This window comes from Neolamprologus brichardi, unplaced genomic scaffold (assembly GCF_056152115.1).
Source record: "Neolamprologus brichardi isolate AB-2024 unplaced genomic scaffold, ASM5615211v1 NODE_ptg000031l+_length_7269946_cov_1, whole genome shotgun sequence".
NCBI lineage: Eukaryota > Metazoa > Chordata > Actinopteri > Cichliformes > Cichlidae > Neolamprologus > Neolamprologus brichardi.
Window position 1 is genome coordinate 1265804 of NW_028270136.1, and position 19506 is coordinate 1285309.

General features: G+C 40.1%; 1 protein-coding gene across 2 annotated transcripts in view; it reads left to right on the plus strand.

Moving 5' to 3' along the window:
• Positions 1-1695: 1695 nt before the first annotated feature.
• LOC102793715 (carbonic anhydrase-related protein 10-like) overlaps positions 1696-19506 on the plus strand; it is a 148223-nt gene continuing 130412 nt past the window's right edge. For both annotated transcript variants that reach the window (XM_006806209.2, XM_087837342.1), the window contains exons 1-2: positions 1696-2113; positions 8948-9022. In XM_006806209.2, the coding sequence (XP_006806272.2) occupies positions 2053-2113; positions 8948-9022 (136 nt within the window). In that variant the 5' untranslated portion in view covers positions 1696-2052. The remainder of the gene's footprint in view (positions 2114-8947; positions 9023-19506) is intronic.

Sequence of the window (19506 nt, forward strand, 5' to 3'; positions counted from 1 at the left end):
ACAATGGGAAAATTAGTAAACAGTAAAACAGTGAGTAAAATGTGGTGGTGCTGCTCACAAGGTGCAAATAAACCTCTTCTCAATGTGCTCTTGTTAATATTTATTGGTGCACTATGTTACATTTTTAATAATATATGCTAGTAAAAAGTGACTGATACATGCTACCCATGTATGATCACTGATACTGATGATATCAATATCATGATGGCAGTTTTATGACACTTAATGAAAATGTAATATAAATTCTAAGCTATACAATTCACAACCTGCCATGTGTTTGAGGAGAATGAACTCTTATCTATCTTGTTACCATCTTATCTTATCTCTTATCTCATCTCATCTATCTTGTTACCATCTGGCAGACGTTACAGGAGTCTGTCTGCTCGGACTACAAGACATAAAAACAGTTTTTACCACCAACCATACCACACCTCAACCACAACACTTAAGCACACACAACACAGTCCACAGGATGCACTCAGAAGCTACCTCGCAGCTTCACAAGTACTCTGTATAATCTGCACTGGTCACTCCACTTTATTGTTATTGATATTTATATTTAAAAAGTGCAATACTGTAATTTTCTGCTGCTCATTCCTGTGCAATATCCCATCTGCACCCCCCCCCCCCCCCCCCTATTTCTTTTCAAGACTTATTTAATCACTAGTGTACATATATTTATATTTATAGATACATATCTATTTAGCCATCTTTTCTCTTTTACCACGTCTCTCTAATATTTTGCTCTTTACTATTTTTCTATTTATTTATTTTTATTATTTTATTTTATTATATTTTCTTCTACTGTACTATGCTGCTGAGTGACTGCTGCTCGTCAAACACATTTCATTGCAATGTCCTGTGCTAACTTGCATGTGACAAATAAAACTGAAACTTATCTAAGCTGTAGTCCAAAAATGATGAACTACTTGGTGGTTCAATCCTTCCCTGCTCCATCCTGAAATCACGCCGTTTGGCTGGAAGGCGGGTTTTAAAGGTAGAAAAGCCAAATGGCTGCTCTCTGGGACTTTAACTGTTAACGAACTTTTATTATGAAGCCACACGCTGAGCCTTTTCTCCGTCGCCATGTTGTTTGTTGCATGAGAGGAGCGAGGCGTGGATCGAGACGGGGTTTAGTTATAGTAACTTACAGCTAACGCCAGAGGTCGCACAACTTCCACGGGACAAAGTCGGAGCGTGTTTATGTAGGTCAGTAAAGCCAAAAGTATCATCTAGCAAGGCCATCTGCAGACTGCACGCTGCAGCCAGTTGGATGCTTTGTGGCATGTTGTTGTATCTTGGTCTAACTCAGTGAGTGTCAGCAGTTATTGTGGCAGCATGTCAGTCAGGAATTTGATTTATTAAACGTGGAAGTCGGAATAAAACAATGTGAAAGTTATTGTTTCTGTTAGTTCTTTAAGTTTTCTTCATCCATCCATGTGGACCTGCTCTAACGCACTTTGCACGGCTTGCCAGTGAGACCAAATATGTTTCCGCTTATTTTTTAAATGATCCTTCTTTAAGCAGTTATTTACAGAGCACTGTTTTTTCAGACATAACCCTGTTATGTAGTTTTATCTTGAATGTGCGTCTCTCTCTGTCAGATTGTGCGCTCTTGGTTCGTTTTGCGTCGTCAGTGAAGTTTTGCTGATCTGCTGCAGGCGGGCGGTGCGCCACAGACACCCACCCGCCCCAAACACAAGCGGAGCGTGCATCATGAACGGATTTCACGGCTGACATTTTATAAGGACAGAACACACTGACTAAGAGATAAATGTATGACGAACGCTGGTAAAAATAATTTTGTTAAAAATATAAGACCGAAATGTTGCCCGAACACCAAACCGGAAAGCGAAGGAGGACGAAGCTGTGAGAACGGATCTGTCCTACGAGGCTTGAAACCATCACGGCGCTCCACGGGAGGAGCGAGACGGGGATAACGAGCTCCAAAAGAAGAAGAGGAGGGGGAAAATGCTTAAAGTTTGGCCGTGTTGTTATCTACAAGTGCGACTCCGCAGCAGCATCAGAAAATGAGCAGGAATTAAACGAAGAATGCATGTCGTTTGGGATATAGCTGTGATTTTGCAAACATATATCATCTGCACTTCATCAGGTAAGGAAGCGAAAGAAGCCAGCATCCTTCACAGCTTTTAACAAATGAGGAATAGAAGGGAGCATGGGTACACTACATCCATGTGTGATAGAAGATAGACTCTGCTGAAATGTTACATAATAGTGACTTAGGCTGCTGATAAAAGACCTATAGTAATCTGCCAATTAGGTAAATCATCGCCTACTCATCTTTGAGTGTGTTTTATGAGTCAACAGGCTCTTCGCACAGAGACATACGGCAGCACGCTGGTGTGAGTCTGACCATGAAATGCATGCTGCAGAACTCTCATCAAAACCACACACACACACACACACACACACACACACACACACACACACACACACACACACACACACACACGTGCACTTTACAGAGGTAGTAGCTCAGATTAGGCTACTCACAGTGGCCTGAACCCAAACTACAAAGGCTCTGTGAGTATGTACAGCTCATGAATTTCACTGCCGGTGTGTCAGAGAGCTCTACTGTGCGGTGCTGTCAGCGGGGTAACCACCCATTTAGTCAAGATTCCCACAAGTCAAGCCTTCCTACTCATCAGTGTTGAGGCAGCCAACCTTAGATTCTTAACAAAACATGACTGGCTGGCCTGGTCATAATTATATTTTCACATTGATTTGCAGGCTTCAAAAGAAAAACAATGCAAATAAACACGTTATAATGTATCAAAACTTCATTACAAATCAGAATGAAACTATAAAGATGCTCAAAGAATAGGCTAACAACAGTGTCGATTCCCCAATAAAGGCCATTCTGATCAGTACCACTCCAGACATTGCCCATGTTTCATGTTTCATTTCATTTCAAATTAGGCTGGGTATAAATTACCCAGTTCGGTGGAGACACTGTGATAAAACATGGCAAAAAAGGAGAAACGTTTGAGTTGTAAGCCATGCATGTTAATGGGCTAACCGGGTGGCTCAGAGTCAAATATTTTAATTTCACTCTTCTCTCAAATGATCAGTTTTAAAGAGGTGGTAGTGATTTAGTGTCTCACTTCAATAGTCATCTGTAAAGCAACTGAACTAACCTGCATGAAAGGTGCTTTAATTGACTGATTGCATTTAAAAGTGGAAAAACAGTAGTCTGTATATCAACAGTGGATGCCACATTGATTCCTAGAAACTGCATTTTAAACCATGAATGATAGCATTTTGGTTGTTCCCATGTTTTTTATTTCTTCCATATTGACAAATGACCACATTTGGGATTGTTAGCAAGCGGTATCTGTTAACTTTATGGATGCAACTGACACATGTACCTGCTAATTAATGCTAAGTTACAGATTAAAAAATGCAAAGAAAATGAAATCACCAAAGCGGAAAGACAAACGCCTTGAATGGTCTCTGTCACAGGTCATTAGGTCATATTATTTGTCAGATAATTTAATTAAAATGCAAAATACAATATACAAGGTATGAGCACCTGCTGATTAATGAAGGTGAGGTCTAGCAGACAGCTACTGGCTGCGGCTCTCTGTGTCTACATCTCTACAGATGTGTGCAGAGTAGTGGTGGCATACACTAGCAGAAAAAACCTTTATATTTATAATTATAAAATATAAATATAATATATTTTTGGTGCAAGGGGACAGTACTGACCGATACATGTTCTTTCAAGTAGGGGACTGCTTCAGGACTTAATCAGGCATCCAACTGTGCTTGAAATGAATTCTGAAATCAGTCAGGGGCAGTCAATTTTGTGCTAAAATCAGGCCCGAGCATTTTACCTAAAGGAAGTATGCACACCTTTTCAATAATAATAATAATATTATTAGTTACAGCATTGGATTCCAGTTAGTAGTAATATAATAGAATTATTACATCAGTGTTCAGATCTGAAGAATATGTCTGTCAGTCCAAAGACATGCAGGTCATTAGAATGGGGAATGTGAGTCGTCCTTGGAAAGGATAGCACACCTACTCAGTAGTTAACTGCAGTGGCTTGTGTTCGCATCGACTGTTTCTGACATGTTGCAATTCATCTGTAACATGTCAGTGTCCTGGTTCTGCTATTCTGAAGTAGCCATCACATCCTGGCAGCCCTGTTTTAATTGTGCTGCTGCTGCCAGGTAGGTTGATCACAACGTGCTGAGTTGGATGGTAACTGAGCAAATCCCCAGTCAGAGGTAGCCTGAGGCTGGAAACACACAATACACGGTGTGAGGAATTGTGCACCACCAACTTCCATAGGAATAAATGTATCATGCATAAGGAAATCTCCAGTTTGACTTACACTGAAAGCTTAATTACATCTCTCTCTCTCCACACACACACACACACACACACACACACACACACACACACACACACACATCTATCTATCTATCTTTAATAAAATCCTCAACGCTGCTGCTTTGCGATAGATAGATGTGTGTTTATATATATATATATATATATATATATATATATATATATATGAGTTGTGATTGCAGGCTGGTCTCAAGAGTTTTGGATGAATTTCTAGTACTTGTAGTTATTATATTTCCTCAAATCATTTACAGGGCTCTGGTTCATTTATCTGTCATGGTGACATAATCCCTTATTTCTTTCCCTACCTGTCTCTCATGTTTACTTTAAAACATACCATTTAACTGTAGCCAAACATTGCACGAGACATCCTCAGTGTTTCAAACAGCTGACTGCACCCTCTTTGCACAGCTGCACCCTCTTTGCACACCTGCACCTGCTTTCTAGTTTAAATATCAGCTATTTTTGCTGTACCTTCTGCCAGACTGTCAAAGTTCTACTACTTTCAACTTGTTTATGCAGCATGTTTGCCACCTTTACTCCTAATGTGATCATTAGATTAGGACACGTCAGATTGCTAGCATTAAGTTTGTTAGAAATGTGTGCTGTTTATACTATTAGCTTTAAAGCATAATTTGAGTTTTTACTTCGTCTGTATGCATTCCCAGTTTCCCAGTTTAATAATATTGAACACAACACTGTTCCCAGCTGGGCCAACTTGTTTGCTGTCTACCTGGAACTGGACATCAATCTGGTGCCAGTGTTTTCAGTGAACAGATGTAGTAGTTTTGGCACACATGTTGGGAGGTAGCTACTCTTCAGGGCACAGCTACACAGGCCTAGGGAATGGTTAGTGACCGCCTGGCAACCAGTGGTTGCTAGGGAAAAATGAGTATTCCCTGAGGAATTGGTGAGTGGTTCTGGGAGAGTGGTTGCTGTTGCTAGGTGAAATCATTTGGAAAGAGGTAGTGCACCGAAAACCTTCTTGCGATTGCGATTACACAGTTTGCATGGAAGACATCAACTTATCTGCAAATGTTCGGTAACTAACCACTGAGTCGTAGTGAAACTTGAAAAAGACTGATACAAAGTGCAACTGGAGACCATTTGCCTCCAAACTAAAAGTTCCACCTTTTGAAATGTGTTGATTTCAGTGGTAAGGCTAACTGGTTGATATACAATTTTCCCTTGAGAGGAGACGTTGCTTGGAATTGCTGACTGGTCTCTAGACCTGTGTGACTGAGACCTTACTAAAACAGGAAGAATATGCGATTCTTATTATAGATGATAATAAACAGAAAGTATAAAATGGAGGCAGCCACGATGATGTCAAAAACCTGCTTTGGAGTGTGATTTTAAGGCTCAAACTTTGGCATTTTTGCTGCGATACATGGAAAAGAGGATGGAGTGCCAAAGCTAGCTAGCTAATAAAAAGTTAAAGTAGCACAGAAACGAGCTCAAACCAAAGGATAGTGTTCTCACTGCCACTGGACGTTTTTTATATGAAAAGCCCTTTCCAGTAACCTGGACTAACTCGTGAGATTTGCTTGATAGTCACTGTAATTGGTTGCAGTCATAGAAAACAGTAGAAATCATTGTTTTATTGTGTACATGAATTGCAAATTCTGTTAACGAAATCTTACAGTTATGTAAGCAGTGGATTGTAGTTCTTGAAAGATCTAAATCAGCCAAAATTGGAATTGGCAGGAGCAAAACAGGAAACCAGGATTGGCCAAGAAAATTAAAAATTACAATTAATGCATTTTTAGTTTTCCAAGTTATACATATAGGCGCCAAATAATTGCTGGCACGATCAGAAGCAGTTCTTTTCGAATGACAGAAACCAGGGCCAGAGTGAAGCCAGTTTTTTTTTTATCCTGGGACCATACTACATTTTCTTTTTTCGTGATGCAGGGAATTGGATGAACAAAAAAACTGCAGTTCACTTCTTACTATTTTTCCTGTTTTTCCTGTTTCTCATCAGCCTCTGCTGCAACACTTACATCTGTTTGTGCCTTAGATACCTTCCGCTGGGCTGCTGTTGTCTCTCTGCACTGTTTGTTTCCCATTCATGTCTTCAGTTCTCAGTATTAGACAGATTAGGGGTGGGCGATATTAACGATATACGATAGAAACAATATAAATTTGGCCAACGATAGAGATTTTGACTATACCGCTCTATCGCGATAACGCATGTTGATGATGTCATCAAGCTGCGGCTGTTTTGGTCAAAAGCGTCGCAGTGGCTAAAACCATTATCATCTGCAAATTATGCCGGGCGACAGTCATAGCAAAGAGATGAAGCACTTTTGAAATATGGGGAAAGCCAAAAACTGCGCTTCCTCCACTTCCGTAACATTGATTCATTAATGTTGAATTCTCTCGCAGCTGCTCTATTCCCATGTTGTTGCAGTATATTAATAACTAACCTCGTATTGTGGATGAATAATCTCAGTTGTTCTCCTGACTGACGTTTGCTCCGGATTGCATTTGTCCCTGACCACCAGAATCCCTCACGTTAACTTTTATCGAGTGGAAAAAAAGTTGGCGTTCATCCTCCAGCTTCACTGTGCTAATGTTATGCTAACATAGCTGTGTTGCTAGCAATCACGTAGCACAACATTAAATACCAGGTAGTCCAACTTCAGTAACCCTGCAAACATCACTGCTGTTTAGTTTTCTGTCTTCATTTATGTTGGAAGTGGTAGCAGAGCTGTACGTTTTAATTAGTTTCAAAAATCTCTCAGTCAGAACATGATATGTCATGTTTAGGTGGAAACTAGCGAGCTAACTTCCCGTTAACTTCTAACTCCGTTAAATTTAATAAATGTTTTCATGGATGCATGGATGTTAAACTTAATTGTTACACCCGATAAAGCAGCAACGTTGATGATTTTATTAAAGATGATAGAATTTAGACCGTTTTTAACTCTCAGTGTTTGTTTGATTTGGGACCTGAAGCGGATGGAGTTTTGGACCAAGATTACTCCGCGAAGTTCCTCACTACGGCAGCCGTAATGCTCTGACAATCCATCAAAACATTTTTTAACAGATTTCTGCACGCCAAAATTAGTTCGAGGTCAGTAAGCACAACCAGAATCCATACATAAGGCACACTCTCGATTTTTGGGAAAATTAAAGGATTTTAAGTGTGCCTTATAGTGTGGAAAATACGTTATAGAGAAGAAAAGAATATATTGCGATATATATTGTTACCTCACGTGCTTCAAATTATATCACAATATGAATTTTAGGCCATATCGCCCAGCCCTAGACAGAGTACACCCTGGACAATCTGCCAATGTGATGTAGGGACAACACAGATTCACACTCACATTCACACCCATGGGCAATTTAGAATCACCCTTTAACCAAACCCCACTAACTGCATGTGTTTGGACTGTGGGGGGAAGCCGGAGTACCTGGAGAGAACCCAGGCAGGTAGGGCTGTGCGATATGACGAAATATATTGGATGATGAAATAAAAACATTTATCGTTTCATATTATACACTATCGTTTGTTTTGTGGTGTTGCAAAATACACTGTTTACAGCAATAATTTTTCATCGTTTGGATGGGTCACTATGTGGATGCAGGGACAGAGAATACCAGCATGGCCAGTGAAGATGAGCCAGAACCAGGTAGCTCCAAACAGAAGGACCAGTCAAAACAAATCAAGGACCTTATTCCTAAACGAGGGGCTACCTCTGTAGCATGGACATGGTTTGATTATGAAAAGTCTAACACGGACCAGAAAGCTGTACATTGCAAATTTTGCTGCAAACTGGTTTCCACCATAGACTCAAACATGACAAACCTCTTCTACCACCAATGCAAGAATCCTGTAGAAGAGTATGGAGAGAGTTTATGTATGAGAAGCAAAAAAGAGCTGTCAGGTGCTCAAAATAAACCTTAGACTCAAACGTTAGAACAAGCTTTTACCAGCAGCTCGCCGTGTAATAAATACTCACAAAGAAAATGGCGGCCTTTACAAGTTATATCTAAAAATATATAGTTTCATACATCGGTCAAAACACTCGACTCCAGGTACACGACGTCCCGCTGAAAACACTTCACACAAGTTGAGTTGCCTGAGATTCACAGAATTGACAGAAAAAGCACAATTTTGTGATATTTATATATAATATATCGTTATCGGGATGAGAAATGTCTTATATTGGGATATGAGATTTTGGTCATATTGCACAGCCCTACATGCAGGTGGTGGAGTCAAATACAGGACCTTCGTGCTGTGAGGGAACAGCACTAACTGCTCCATCTTTTTATCCTCAGATTCCATATTATACAGATCATTTTGTACAAAACAAGGGGTACACTTTTTTTAATAGTAGTGCTAATTTTACTAAAGTTGTGGACTATTTAAGGAGGAGGGAGTTGCGTCAGGTAGTGACGTCAATGTCATTGTCTGCAGTGTTACAGCTGCAGAGGCGTTAACAGTGTTTGCGTAACCTATTTCATTCCAGTCTGTAGGTTAAGCAGAGTCAAACTGATGTGGGATTGATGCGTGAAAGTGCTATAAAATGTTGTCTCCTTCTCTTTTTCCCTGCAGCTCAGCCTATTACATCCAAGCTTGATGACGGTTGGTGGGCATATAAGGATGTTGTCCAGGGGAGCTTTGTTCCAGGTAAATGATCTCCATCAAAGTCAAATATAATGGTTCAACACTAGATCAAATGTGTAAAGATGATAGTCACTGACACAAGGGTTTCATTTTTTGGATCATAGTTTGTTAAATAAAATTCAAAATCTTTGAATTTAACAAAGGAAGCTGATTATTAAGTTGCATATTTGTGTACCACACATGCATGTATGTTGTTAACACTGCATTTTAGACCCAATCAAAATTTGGCTTCATTAAAGTCTTTAGAACCTAGCAACAGTGATGTACCCATAGGCGTTTCCCTGGTTACAGGTGGTTTCCAGACAGTTGCCGACTGGTCTCTAGGCCGGTGTGACTGGGCCTAACCAAGCATGAAAGACTGGAGTGGTGGTGGTTTGCATAGTGGGTTGGAGTGTGGAGTAATCATAGGCAAGCTAAAGCAGGTCACAGAGTTGGCCTTATATGAGATTTATCAATTGGATATGGAGAAAGGTGTCAGCTGATCCACCAGGATTGATGCTAAGCTTGACTTTGGGGGCTACTAAAGTAACGCTACATTTAATTAGACACCTAACTATATTTTTTTTTATAAAATTACAAACACGTTTTATGTTTCCTTCTTTTTAAAAAGAGCTTTTTTGGCTGTGAGGTGGTGTTAGACATCCACTCAGCAGCATTTGTTAAAATATTAAATGCATATGTACATTTATTCTGATGTGGTTCTGCTCAGTGTGTGCTGAACGGGGAGCTCATTTGTACAAGCCTCGGGACAATCACAACTTATGGTTCCCACATGCTACAACAGCATTGTGATGTAGTGTTTAACAAGGTCACATCACAGGAAGGTCTTTGGCTGAATCTGCTGTTTGCCTGAGGAGTCTGCAGAGCTGTTGAGGAGGAAGTGTGCCCTTTATCTTTTCAAAGAAACTTGGATGAAAAGGGCCGTCTTTTTCTAAATGTCTTTTTGGTGATCTTAAAAGATGGCCTTTTACTTTTCAATCTTTGAGCCATATCTTCACATTGTTTTGAGCAAAGTTGTGTTTTCAACATCTTTTTCAAGTTTACGCTGGGTAGGAAGGAGCGCCTTTTTTTGTAAGTTACATTTTTACTATTTTTTTTGTTACCATAAGCAATAACTTGTTTTCTCTTAAAAAAAACAGCTGAAAGGCTAAATCAGCAGCACCAAGTGGCTTTCCTTTCACTTCCTGCAGTCCTTTCTGTCTGAATAGCACGTGCTGAGTTTACTCAACTTATTAAGTTTTGACTCCGACAAACAAGCACACACTGAAATCTACAGTTACTTTTATTTTTATGCATTCATGACGGAAACCTGCTGTGTCTTTAATATGTATAATGAGTGAATGAATGCCTTTACTGTCGCTGCAAAGAGTCAAAGAAAAGGGGCTGCCTGTGCTCGACTGCACAATAGTCAAAGAAGGAAATCATAAACAAACAGAATAGTCATTAACAACAATGACAAAAAAGGTCTTGAAGAATTTTAATATGTACTGGTTGTTGTTCTACATAATAATGAAGAGTCGCGTGTTGATTTTAGGTCCTTTTTAAAAGATTCAAGCAGCCCCATGTGCTGTTTCTTCTTTGATTCTGGTACAAATGTTCTTAATGCAAGTAAGTGATTTTTTTTCTGTAACGTGAGAATGGAAAAGGGATAGCACACCTATATGTACGATCCAATGCTTTACTAACATGACCCAGAAATAAGGGGTTTGAAGCTTATTGTCCTTGCAGTCATACATTCCCTTTTTTCTTCTTCACTCTGGTGTCGATGCTGTCTGCAGCTACTGGAGAGATTTCATCACTCAACGTGATGCAGGGTTTTGCAGTATCTTTCAACATCAACATTCTTTTCGTGTTGACATCAGGGGCAGCGATCACAGACTGTATTAGTAAATGACTTGGGAGATGATGTAGATGAGGGGCACATTCATTCACCTTTATACTTCTGCCTGTCACATGCAATTAATTAACTCGCGCCAAGGTAATGGAGTTGCCGAGGCACTGCAGCTGATCTTCCTCGCTGTGCCTCTGCACGTGTAGAAGGAGCTGGGATAATTTTATAATTACTTTGAAATCAGCTGAGTTTAATTTGGAATTGGACTTTCATGCTCGTGCGAGAGTCGTGCTTTTAGATGCTGCGCCTCCTGTTTTAGAATGAGACTGAAATAATTCCAAATGAAGAAGTGTGATTGTGTGTGTGTGCATGTGTGAATTGCCTTCTGGGAAATTTGAGACTGTCAGTAGGCTCATCACATCAGCGAGCGTAGCCCGACTTTGACTACTGCTTTTTCACCCTCGATCTACTTTCACATGGCACCTTTCTTCTTGCTTTGTGTGAGTGCTGTGCCAGCACAGGAGAAATGCCTGCTTCAAGCTGTTTTTGGAGAGTAAAGTGGGAATGTAGTCAGCAGAAAAAAAGAAAGAAAATGGAATGGTATTCAAAACTCCGTTCACTGTCATCTTGTGCGTATTTGCTGTGATCACCTTTGCACCCTCATGAGATACACAGGCTGAGATAAGAGAGGGACACAGCTGTGGGTGTTTTTCAAAAGGAAAATGGACTGAGATGGGTGTCTGCAACCTCTAAAGAGAAACACAAATTCATATAGCCTCTAGAGCGAGATTACTGTGAGATGCTCCACCAGATTTTGTAGGGAGCACAAATGAGCCAACTACTGGGCTACTTTGTCGTAAACACTGAGATTTTCAGAATAACAGATAAGAGGAGGCAGAGAGGAAGGAGTCTGGCATTGCTACTGTGGTTAGCTCATGAGCTATTTCTTTGGCACCGTAAAATACAAAACTAAATATAACACGAGATACAGTATGCACCGCAGAAACCATGCAACACCGGAGAGCCTTTGGCAGACGTATATGGCAACAAGTATCTCTGGTCCTCCACTTCACTTCACAGGTTCAACCAACAGCATCTATACTGAGAAAATAATCTCATATCCACCAGGAACGCCAGCAAGATGTCACATAATTTAAACGGTACTTATTTTTTGCATCCATACTTGGCTCAGCAAGCTAGAAATGACTGTCAAAATGAACAGTTAATGAATCATCAGATGTGACTGATTCGAAGCTGGAGATTGGTTAACTGGCGTAGCCCGCTAGATCTCCAAGTTAAAGCAAAAAGCAAATGTTCACATAGCCCTGAGTAAACTGATTACCTTATATCGATTTTTGAAGTAAAAAGAAGCAAGAGCCTGTTCTCGTTCCCAGGATGTATACTATTGCACTGGTGGTACAAGGCGTCCTTTTCAGACCTGGTTATGGTAAAAGTGAGGCACAGCCGTCTCTGCTAACCAAGCACCCAAAAGTAGTTTTTAGTGTGAAAAAACTACAGAGAAAAAAAGCATTGATTATGATAAACTGTAACAAATTATCTTCTTTTACTTTCTTCTAACAACATTAAGCATTATTCTGATTGGATATTTCTTTGGTGGTTTAGCCTAGTTAAAAATATTTTTGAAGCGTTCTGGTTTTTGGTTTGATTTGAAATATGCTACTTGTGCCACTGTTTCTGGTAGTTCAGTTCCAATTACACCAATCAGTCTTAACATTAAAGCACATTTGCAGTAGAAAAATACTGACTACCAGTTACAATGCAATGTTCTGCTGGAAAACCTTGGGTCCTGGCATTCATGTGTAAGTTACTTTGACACCTACCACCCACATAAATACAGTTACAAGCCAAGCACACACAAACACACCCATGGCAACAGCAGCCTCTCCCAGCAAGACGATATGTACCAAAATGCCGCAAAAACTGTTAAAGCGCGACTCAAGAAACATGAAAGAGAGCCCGAGGTGCGTGACCCAGCCCAGGCTGACTGAGCCTTCTTTATATGTGGCATAACAAGGATGATCCACCCCACAACCCACAAGATCCAAAGAATCTGCTGCAATGGCACGACAAAACAGTCCTCAGAGTTCCAGCCTCCAAGGGGTCAAAGGTGATCTGGCCTCACACAGGGAGCCAATATCACAGTTGATATTGCTGTAATGCTTGAGTGGTTTATATGGCCAGTTGTGTAAAGCAGTTGTATTTTCACTTATACTGATTCCAACTGAGAAAAACTAATTATGTTTGAAGGATTTTCAGCTGCAGCCGTTCCTTTCTTTTATACCAGTCATTACAAGGACGGCTTTAAGCTGCTCGCAGTGTCTTTGCATTGCAATTATGCTTTCAATTCAAAGGACGTCAAGTTAGAACAACTAATTTTTATAGGTTTCAAAGTGATCTAACAATGAGATTTCACTTTAATATAATGATAAGGTATGTTTTACAATGTGCTTCTGAATCAACCTAAAAATATGAACTCATTTAACAGTCAATTTGATATTTGCATTAGTTATTCGGTGAGCATTAGGCTTCAACTTTCTCTCATGCTTTCTCTCCCCATCTCTCTTTCCTTGCATCAGACTCTAAGGGGCGCCAGGTTCATCCTTTCGTTGTACATTTCTTATATATATTTGATCACATCTGTGTTTGGTTGTCTCCCTGTCTCCTTTCATCTTCTCCCTCCCCTTGGCTTTATTCTCTCTCATCTCCTCTGCCCTTTCAGCTTCTCTCCTCCTCCTTCATTCCTTGGTTTCCCCTATGCTCATGGCTGGTCCACTCGTCTACTTTTCGTTTGCCTCTGCTCTTATTTTCCTGTCTCCTTTTCTCCAGCATATCCACATTCTGGCCCAGTCACCCACCCTTTTCTCTCCATCTCTTTCTTTGTTATCCTGCTCATTTCTCTCCGTTTGCTTGTTCCCTGCAGCTCAGTCTTCATTCTAGCCTGAGTGGCCAAGAGATGTTGCTGTCATTCATTTGAATTTGCTCACATCTTGAGGGCCATTCAGAGCCAGAGGAAACCTGGACTGTGCGCAGTGGTTGACGATGGTTGATAAGGCCATTTCCTCAGTGAACATTTAAGTGGACATGTGGAAAATAGACAGAGGTTACATTTTGTAGGTCACACTAACCTAAAATGTCATGGTAACAGAAAACACCATGTTGACCTTGGTGTATTTTATCTTTAATGTGGAAGACTAGCAATAAGCTAAAAGCAAACAGACTCAAGCAGCCTGTCTGAGCTTGAACAAAAACTGAAATCACAAGTTTTAAGATTATTCTTCTAAAGAGTAACAGAGCAGACTTTCACCTATGACAGCAATGCAAAAAACAGAGATGACCCAAAATGTGCTGTAAATTAATGATCCAACTGATACTGTAATTTGTGTGGTAGCAGAGAAGACGCACTGTAGCTAAAGTCATTAGCAAGTATCAAATTAAAGATTTTACATTAAACGTGTTAACAAAAAAATGACACATTTTGCACACTCAGCAAAATTCATACATAACCTTTTGTTTTGTCAAACACTCCTGTACTCCAGCTAATTGCTAACTCTGACCATCTAGTGCAGGGGTGCCTTAAAATGTAGTGAAGATGGTGTACACATTTACCTTTTACTGCTTAGGGGCACATATGGACCTTTATGGCCCTCAGATAATTACCCATAGGACATACACATGTAAATTGTATCTCCATTCCAAACGCTGACCAATTAGTTTTTATTACATATGCTGCACCTGAAAGCAGGTGGGGGAAAAGAGCAAGACAAAGTGCAAGACGCAGGTTTTCCCAGCGGGTAACGCTGCTACTTAATGCCACCTCCAGCTTTTTAATACAGACTTTGTAGGTCTATAAATACCAGTTGACTGATGTTTGTATCCTGCGTGGAACAAAATGTCAGAGTCCTGATTTCTACTGTTAGCTTTATTTTCTGATTTTATTTTGAAGTCATTTTAATTTTTGTTTGGGGATGAAAATGACTTGATTGGATTTTGGTTTAGGTTAACGTGGACCTTTTTAATGTTAACTTTGGCTTGTTTTGACAGCAGCAGTCAAAACTATGGTTCATATCAAAAATACTGAATAAAATATTATTAGTTTAGTCAGGGAGTGTCATTGTGAGAATCTTGAATTTTGTGCAGTATATATGTCAGAGTGATTTCAGATCTTTCTACAGTGCAGTAAAATAGTAACAGTAATACGACTAAATGCTCATCCTGGGTAAATAAGGGGAAATCAGTGAACAGTGAATGGAAACTTGTGTTCAGCTACTTGTGTTATAAAATGACTACTTGTAGCCATGGTGAGTCCCATTTATCTTCTACGGCTCTGGGGTCGTTCTTCCTAAAGTCTGAGTATGAGTTCGTCAGGGTTATCTGCGCTGTGGATTGGAGTCTGCAAACACAAGCATGTAATTGAAATGGGCCTTTATCAGTCCAAGGAGAGAAACCTGTTATAAGAACTATGAGATTTGAAGACTTTTTGAGTATGACTCATACTGCAGGCTAAGTCAGGAAATCTCTGCTTGTGTTACTTCAGTTAATTTTCTTAGCTATGTCGACTGATTCTGGGGCTAAAAGTTTGAGTCTGTTGATCTTTGGAAAATATTTAAACATGTGTATAAGAGATTTTCATCACACCAAAGCAGATATTCTTTGTTCATCTCTGATGAATCTCTGACGTTTGCTACAGTTCCACTCTGAGGTTGACATTTTTATTTTAATCATTTCAAATTTCAGTATATTTCTGAACTTCAATTGGATACCATAGGAAAAGTAGTTTATCACATTAATTTATCTCATTCTTTGAAAAACTTCCAAAGACTAGAAGAGCTTTTTTCTTCTGCCCACTTAGGTTAATAACATTCCCATCATCCTCAGTTACAGTCTGCTACAAATAAGAGATCCAATGGAATAATTAACAGTGTTGTACTTAAAACCTTTTGAACATGTAAGAACAGCGAATTGAGATACAAAAGTACCTTATTATTCCTTTAGTGGCACAGCATTATAAGATTATCACTGCGGTGTTACCATAGACTGTATATATGGAGCACTGCATCAACGTCAGCATTTAGTCTGCCACCTTTTATTGCAATTTAATGTAAATTAACAGACGATACCTGAATTTCACTCACACAACTAAGGCTCAACATTCTTAGTAGTATAGTATCACACAGCACACACCACATGTTATTCTCTTGTATGTCTTTTTGGAAGATTTAAGCGCAGTCTCAAATTATTTAAATGTCCTGTTTATGTGAATACACTCTACAGTGGAAGGATAAATGAAGTAAACACTCGATTTGATGTATTTTTGCAATAAGAAATAAAAATTACATTCAGCTCTGCCATTTTGAACCTTCTTCAAATAAACTCAAACTTCATTACACCCGTACTAAATCCTTTCATTTTTTTCAAATCTGAATTCTTCAAAAAGAATCTGCTGTGCAGATTGTAAACACTGCAAAACGCTCTGGAAAGATGCTATAAATGTGTATTTATTTATGTTTTTTGCCTGCAAACTGGTGAGACTGGTTTCTGTATTCCTTTTAAACTTCCAGTTCCTTGGCTCCGTACAGCAAACTGAATAAACTGTGAAGCTGCCATTCTCCAACACACATATTTTCTGTTAGAAGTGGCAACGTGTGTGTTTCCTTTGTGAAGTACCTCATTTTTTGCTACATCCCTCTAAGAGGACACAGCAAACAATATCTGTTTTTGCTTTAGACATGCAGAAAGTCAAGGAAGACCTTTAAATAATAATTGGTCTTTTCTTAAGCAAATGCCAGGTAAATTATTTGAGTCAGGAGAATAAGTTGAGTGCCATGTGTCCCCTGCTAACTCTGCAGTCCCCTTCTTTGTTCGGTTTGCTGTGTGCATTTCATTCAGGAAGAGCCGATCCACGGCCATGTTTTGATTGGCTTCCTGTATGCTTGGAATAGAGATCAAGCAAATGCAAATGAAGTGTTGTGTGGTCTTGATGACACTTGAATTATGTTATGGCAACATGACAGGGAGCTAGCGAGACACCATGTTCGTGTGGTTTCTCTCACTTTGTCATTGTATGTGTTTCTGGGCCTGCCTTGATATGAGGAGCTGAAAGGACGGAGGGAAGAAAGACAGGGAATAAAGTCTGAGGAGCAGGTGAAGAATAGAAGAAAGAAGAAAAGCAAAAGCTCAGGGGAGCTGCCCTTTCCTGCTGATGGATCTCAACAGTAGCTCTAACTGTGCGTGCGCATGTGTGTGTGAGACCACCTTAAAGTGAGGGGGTCGGGTGGTGAGGAAAGAAAGGAGAGCTCAGGGAATTGAGAGTCTACCTTTTAGCTCTCGGTAGCTGCAGCCAGGAGGTGATTAAAGGCAAATTTAACAACGGGAAAGAGAGGAAGAACAAATGAAAGGTATATTTTTACAATTTTGCACTTTGAGTCACATTTAAAGTTCCAGGAAAATTACAGCTTTCCATAAAGCCTGTGACATATTATAGAAACCTGTCTGACTACCTCTACCTTAAAATGGTGTCTCTTTTCTAAATAAATTCTGACAGCACTTTAAGCAAGGCATTCTGCAGTGAAATCTGAGTCGGAAGTCTAAATTGTAATAATTTTATTATCAACACGGCTGTCTGCAGGCACTATGTGAGGCTATTAAAACACTCTGCTTCCTATTTATGGACAGAATTTCAAGGTCTAGTGTAAGTTAGGAAAGAAACATGATGGGGATGCAGTGATGTCCTTTTGGCATCATCGCACAAGGGCCTTCAGTGCTGACTTGACAGTCATACAGCTGGAATGCTCAACATCACCAATGTGCTTCTCTACTTGAAAGAGGCAGGTGTGTTTCCTCCAGATGAAGGTGGGGAGGTGAAGGACTTAAAGCTTCTTGGAATTTTGTTCACAAAACGGGGAGCATATGGCATATTATGGTAACAACTACAAGAACATGAGTCATGAACATGAGCAAATTATCAAATTAGATAACTAGATTGACCAAGCTTATTCTTTAAAATCCACTATAAGAGCCCAGAGTGAAACTGCTTCTCCTCCACATCGAGGAAGCCTACAAGGTACTTGATGTGAATTCCCTTGTCTATCCACCTGGGTGAAGGCCCCAGAACCAGCCCAAGACTGGAGGAATTATATTTCTCAGCTGGCTCAGGAACTGCTAGGAATCCCCAGGTGGAGCTGGAAGTTATAGCAGCTCCAGTTGGTACCTGTTACAACTGCGACTTCAAATAGACTAGAAGGTTTGGGTAACGGCTGTGGAACTTCAGACTAAATCCCCAAAATGTCACAGAGCTTGCTAGAGGGCATGCTATAATTGGATCTTGCAATGCAGGGTTTTCTGGTTGCGTGGCCCGAGCCTAAAGAACCTTGAGATGAGTATTGTGCTATGATGAACTGGCGCTATACAGAGGTTTGCATGCAAGTAGCAGAGTTTTAGCTGCTGGTAGGTGAAATCTGGCAACACGAGATCATCAACTTATGCTGCCAACACCTTGACTAATGAATCAACAGTATTCGGTTCCACAGAACCGTAAGAGGAGTAACGCGTGAGGTGCCTTAATAAATGAGTGCCGTGTAGAAATGGCTGTATGGAGTCAGAATTTGTCAACCACCAAATGCACTCCATTTATCACAGCAGAGGGAAAAAATCCCTTCTTCATAGCAACAGTCTATCTGTTAATGCTTTTCAAAGCAAAGCCATCAAAAAATAATTGCCATTCAAATTCTTTGTTCTCTCAGTGTTTATTGCCAACAGAGCAGGTTAGCGGTTTAAGAGTCCCCACTGCATTTTCTCAAGGAGTTTTTCAAATGGAGCCACGGAAAAATGTTCACTGGGATACATCAGCAATATGCATATCACACGTCTATGAACACATCTTTGTAGCTGCAGCTTCATAAGGAATAGGAACCCGAGTGCTCCTTCGTCACAAAGACTCGCCACAACATTTCTTCTTCTAATTCTAATTAGGGTGTTATTTACTCAAATAAAGTGTACAATGTTGGAGTGACTTAAAGGTCACTAAAACATGAACAAAACAAAACAGACGGCGTCACCTCCACTGAGGTGTTTGTGCAACTTATATATATGTCACACCTCTTGTGTTATTTTAGTATTGTAAAGATGGAGGCGTGTGCCTGTACACGATGTAATGATGTTCACTGTGTCTGTGTTTGTAAGTGTGTATGCTGGTTATATACTGTAACATCACAGTTCCGGGTTGTTATTTGTGTGTGCTGCAGAGTAAGTAGGACACCACACTAGTGATCAGAGGAGCCCCTGCCACTTTTTCTTTCTTTCTTTCTCTCTTTCTCTTTCGTTTTTCTTTCTTTCACCCTCATGCACAAACATTGCTTTTACTCATATGTTTTTCTGTCGATGTCATTGTCATGCAGTTTTCCTACTTCTGCTTCCTACTTGCTTACTCTTTCTTTATAAAATCTGTCTCTCACACACAGTGCAGAGACTCAGAGTCACAAGAGACAAGGGGGAGAGGGAAAAATGAAGCGAAGTAGCGAGATCAGGGGAAGAGGAGGAGGTGGAGGAGGAAACTACATTTCTCTCACGCAGTAGAGGAGATATGAGCAATTTTAGATGGAACTAAAGGACAGGCTGTGTGTGTGTGTGTGTGTGAGCA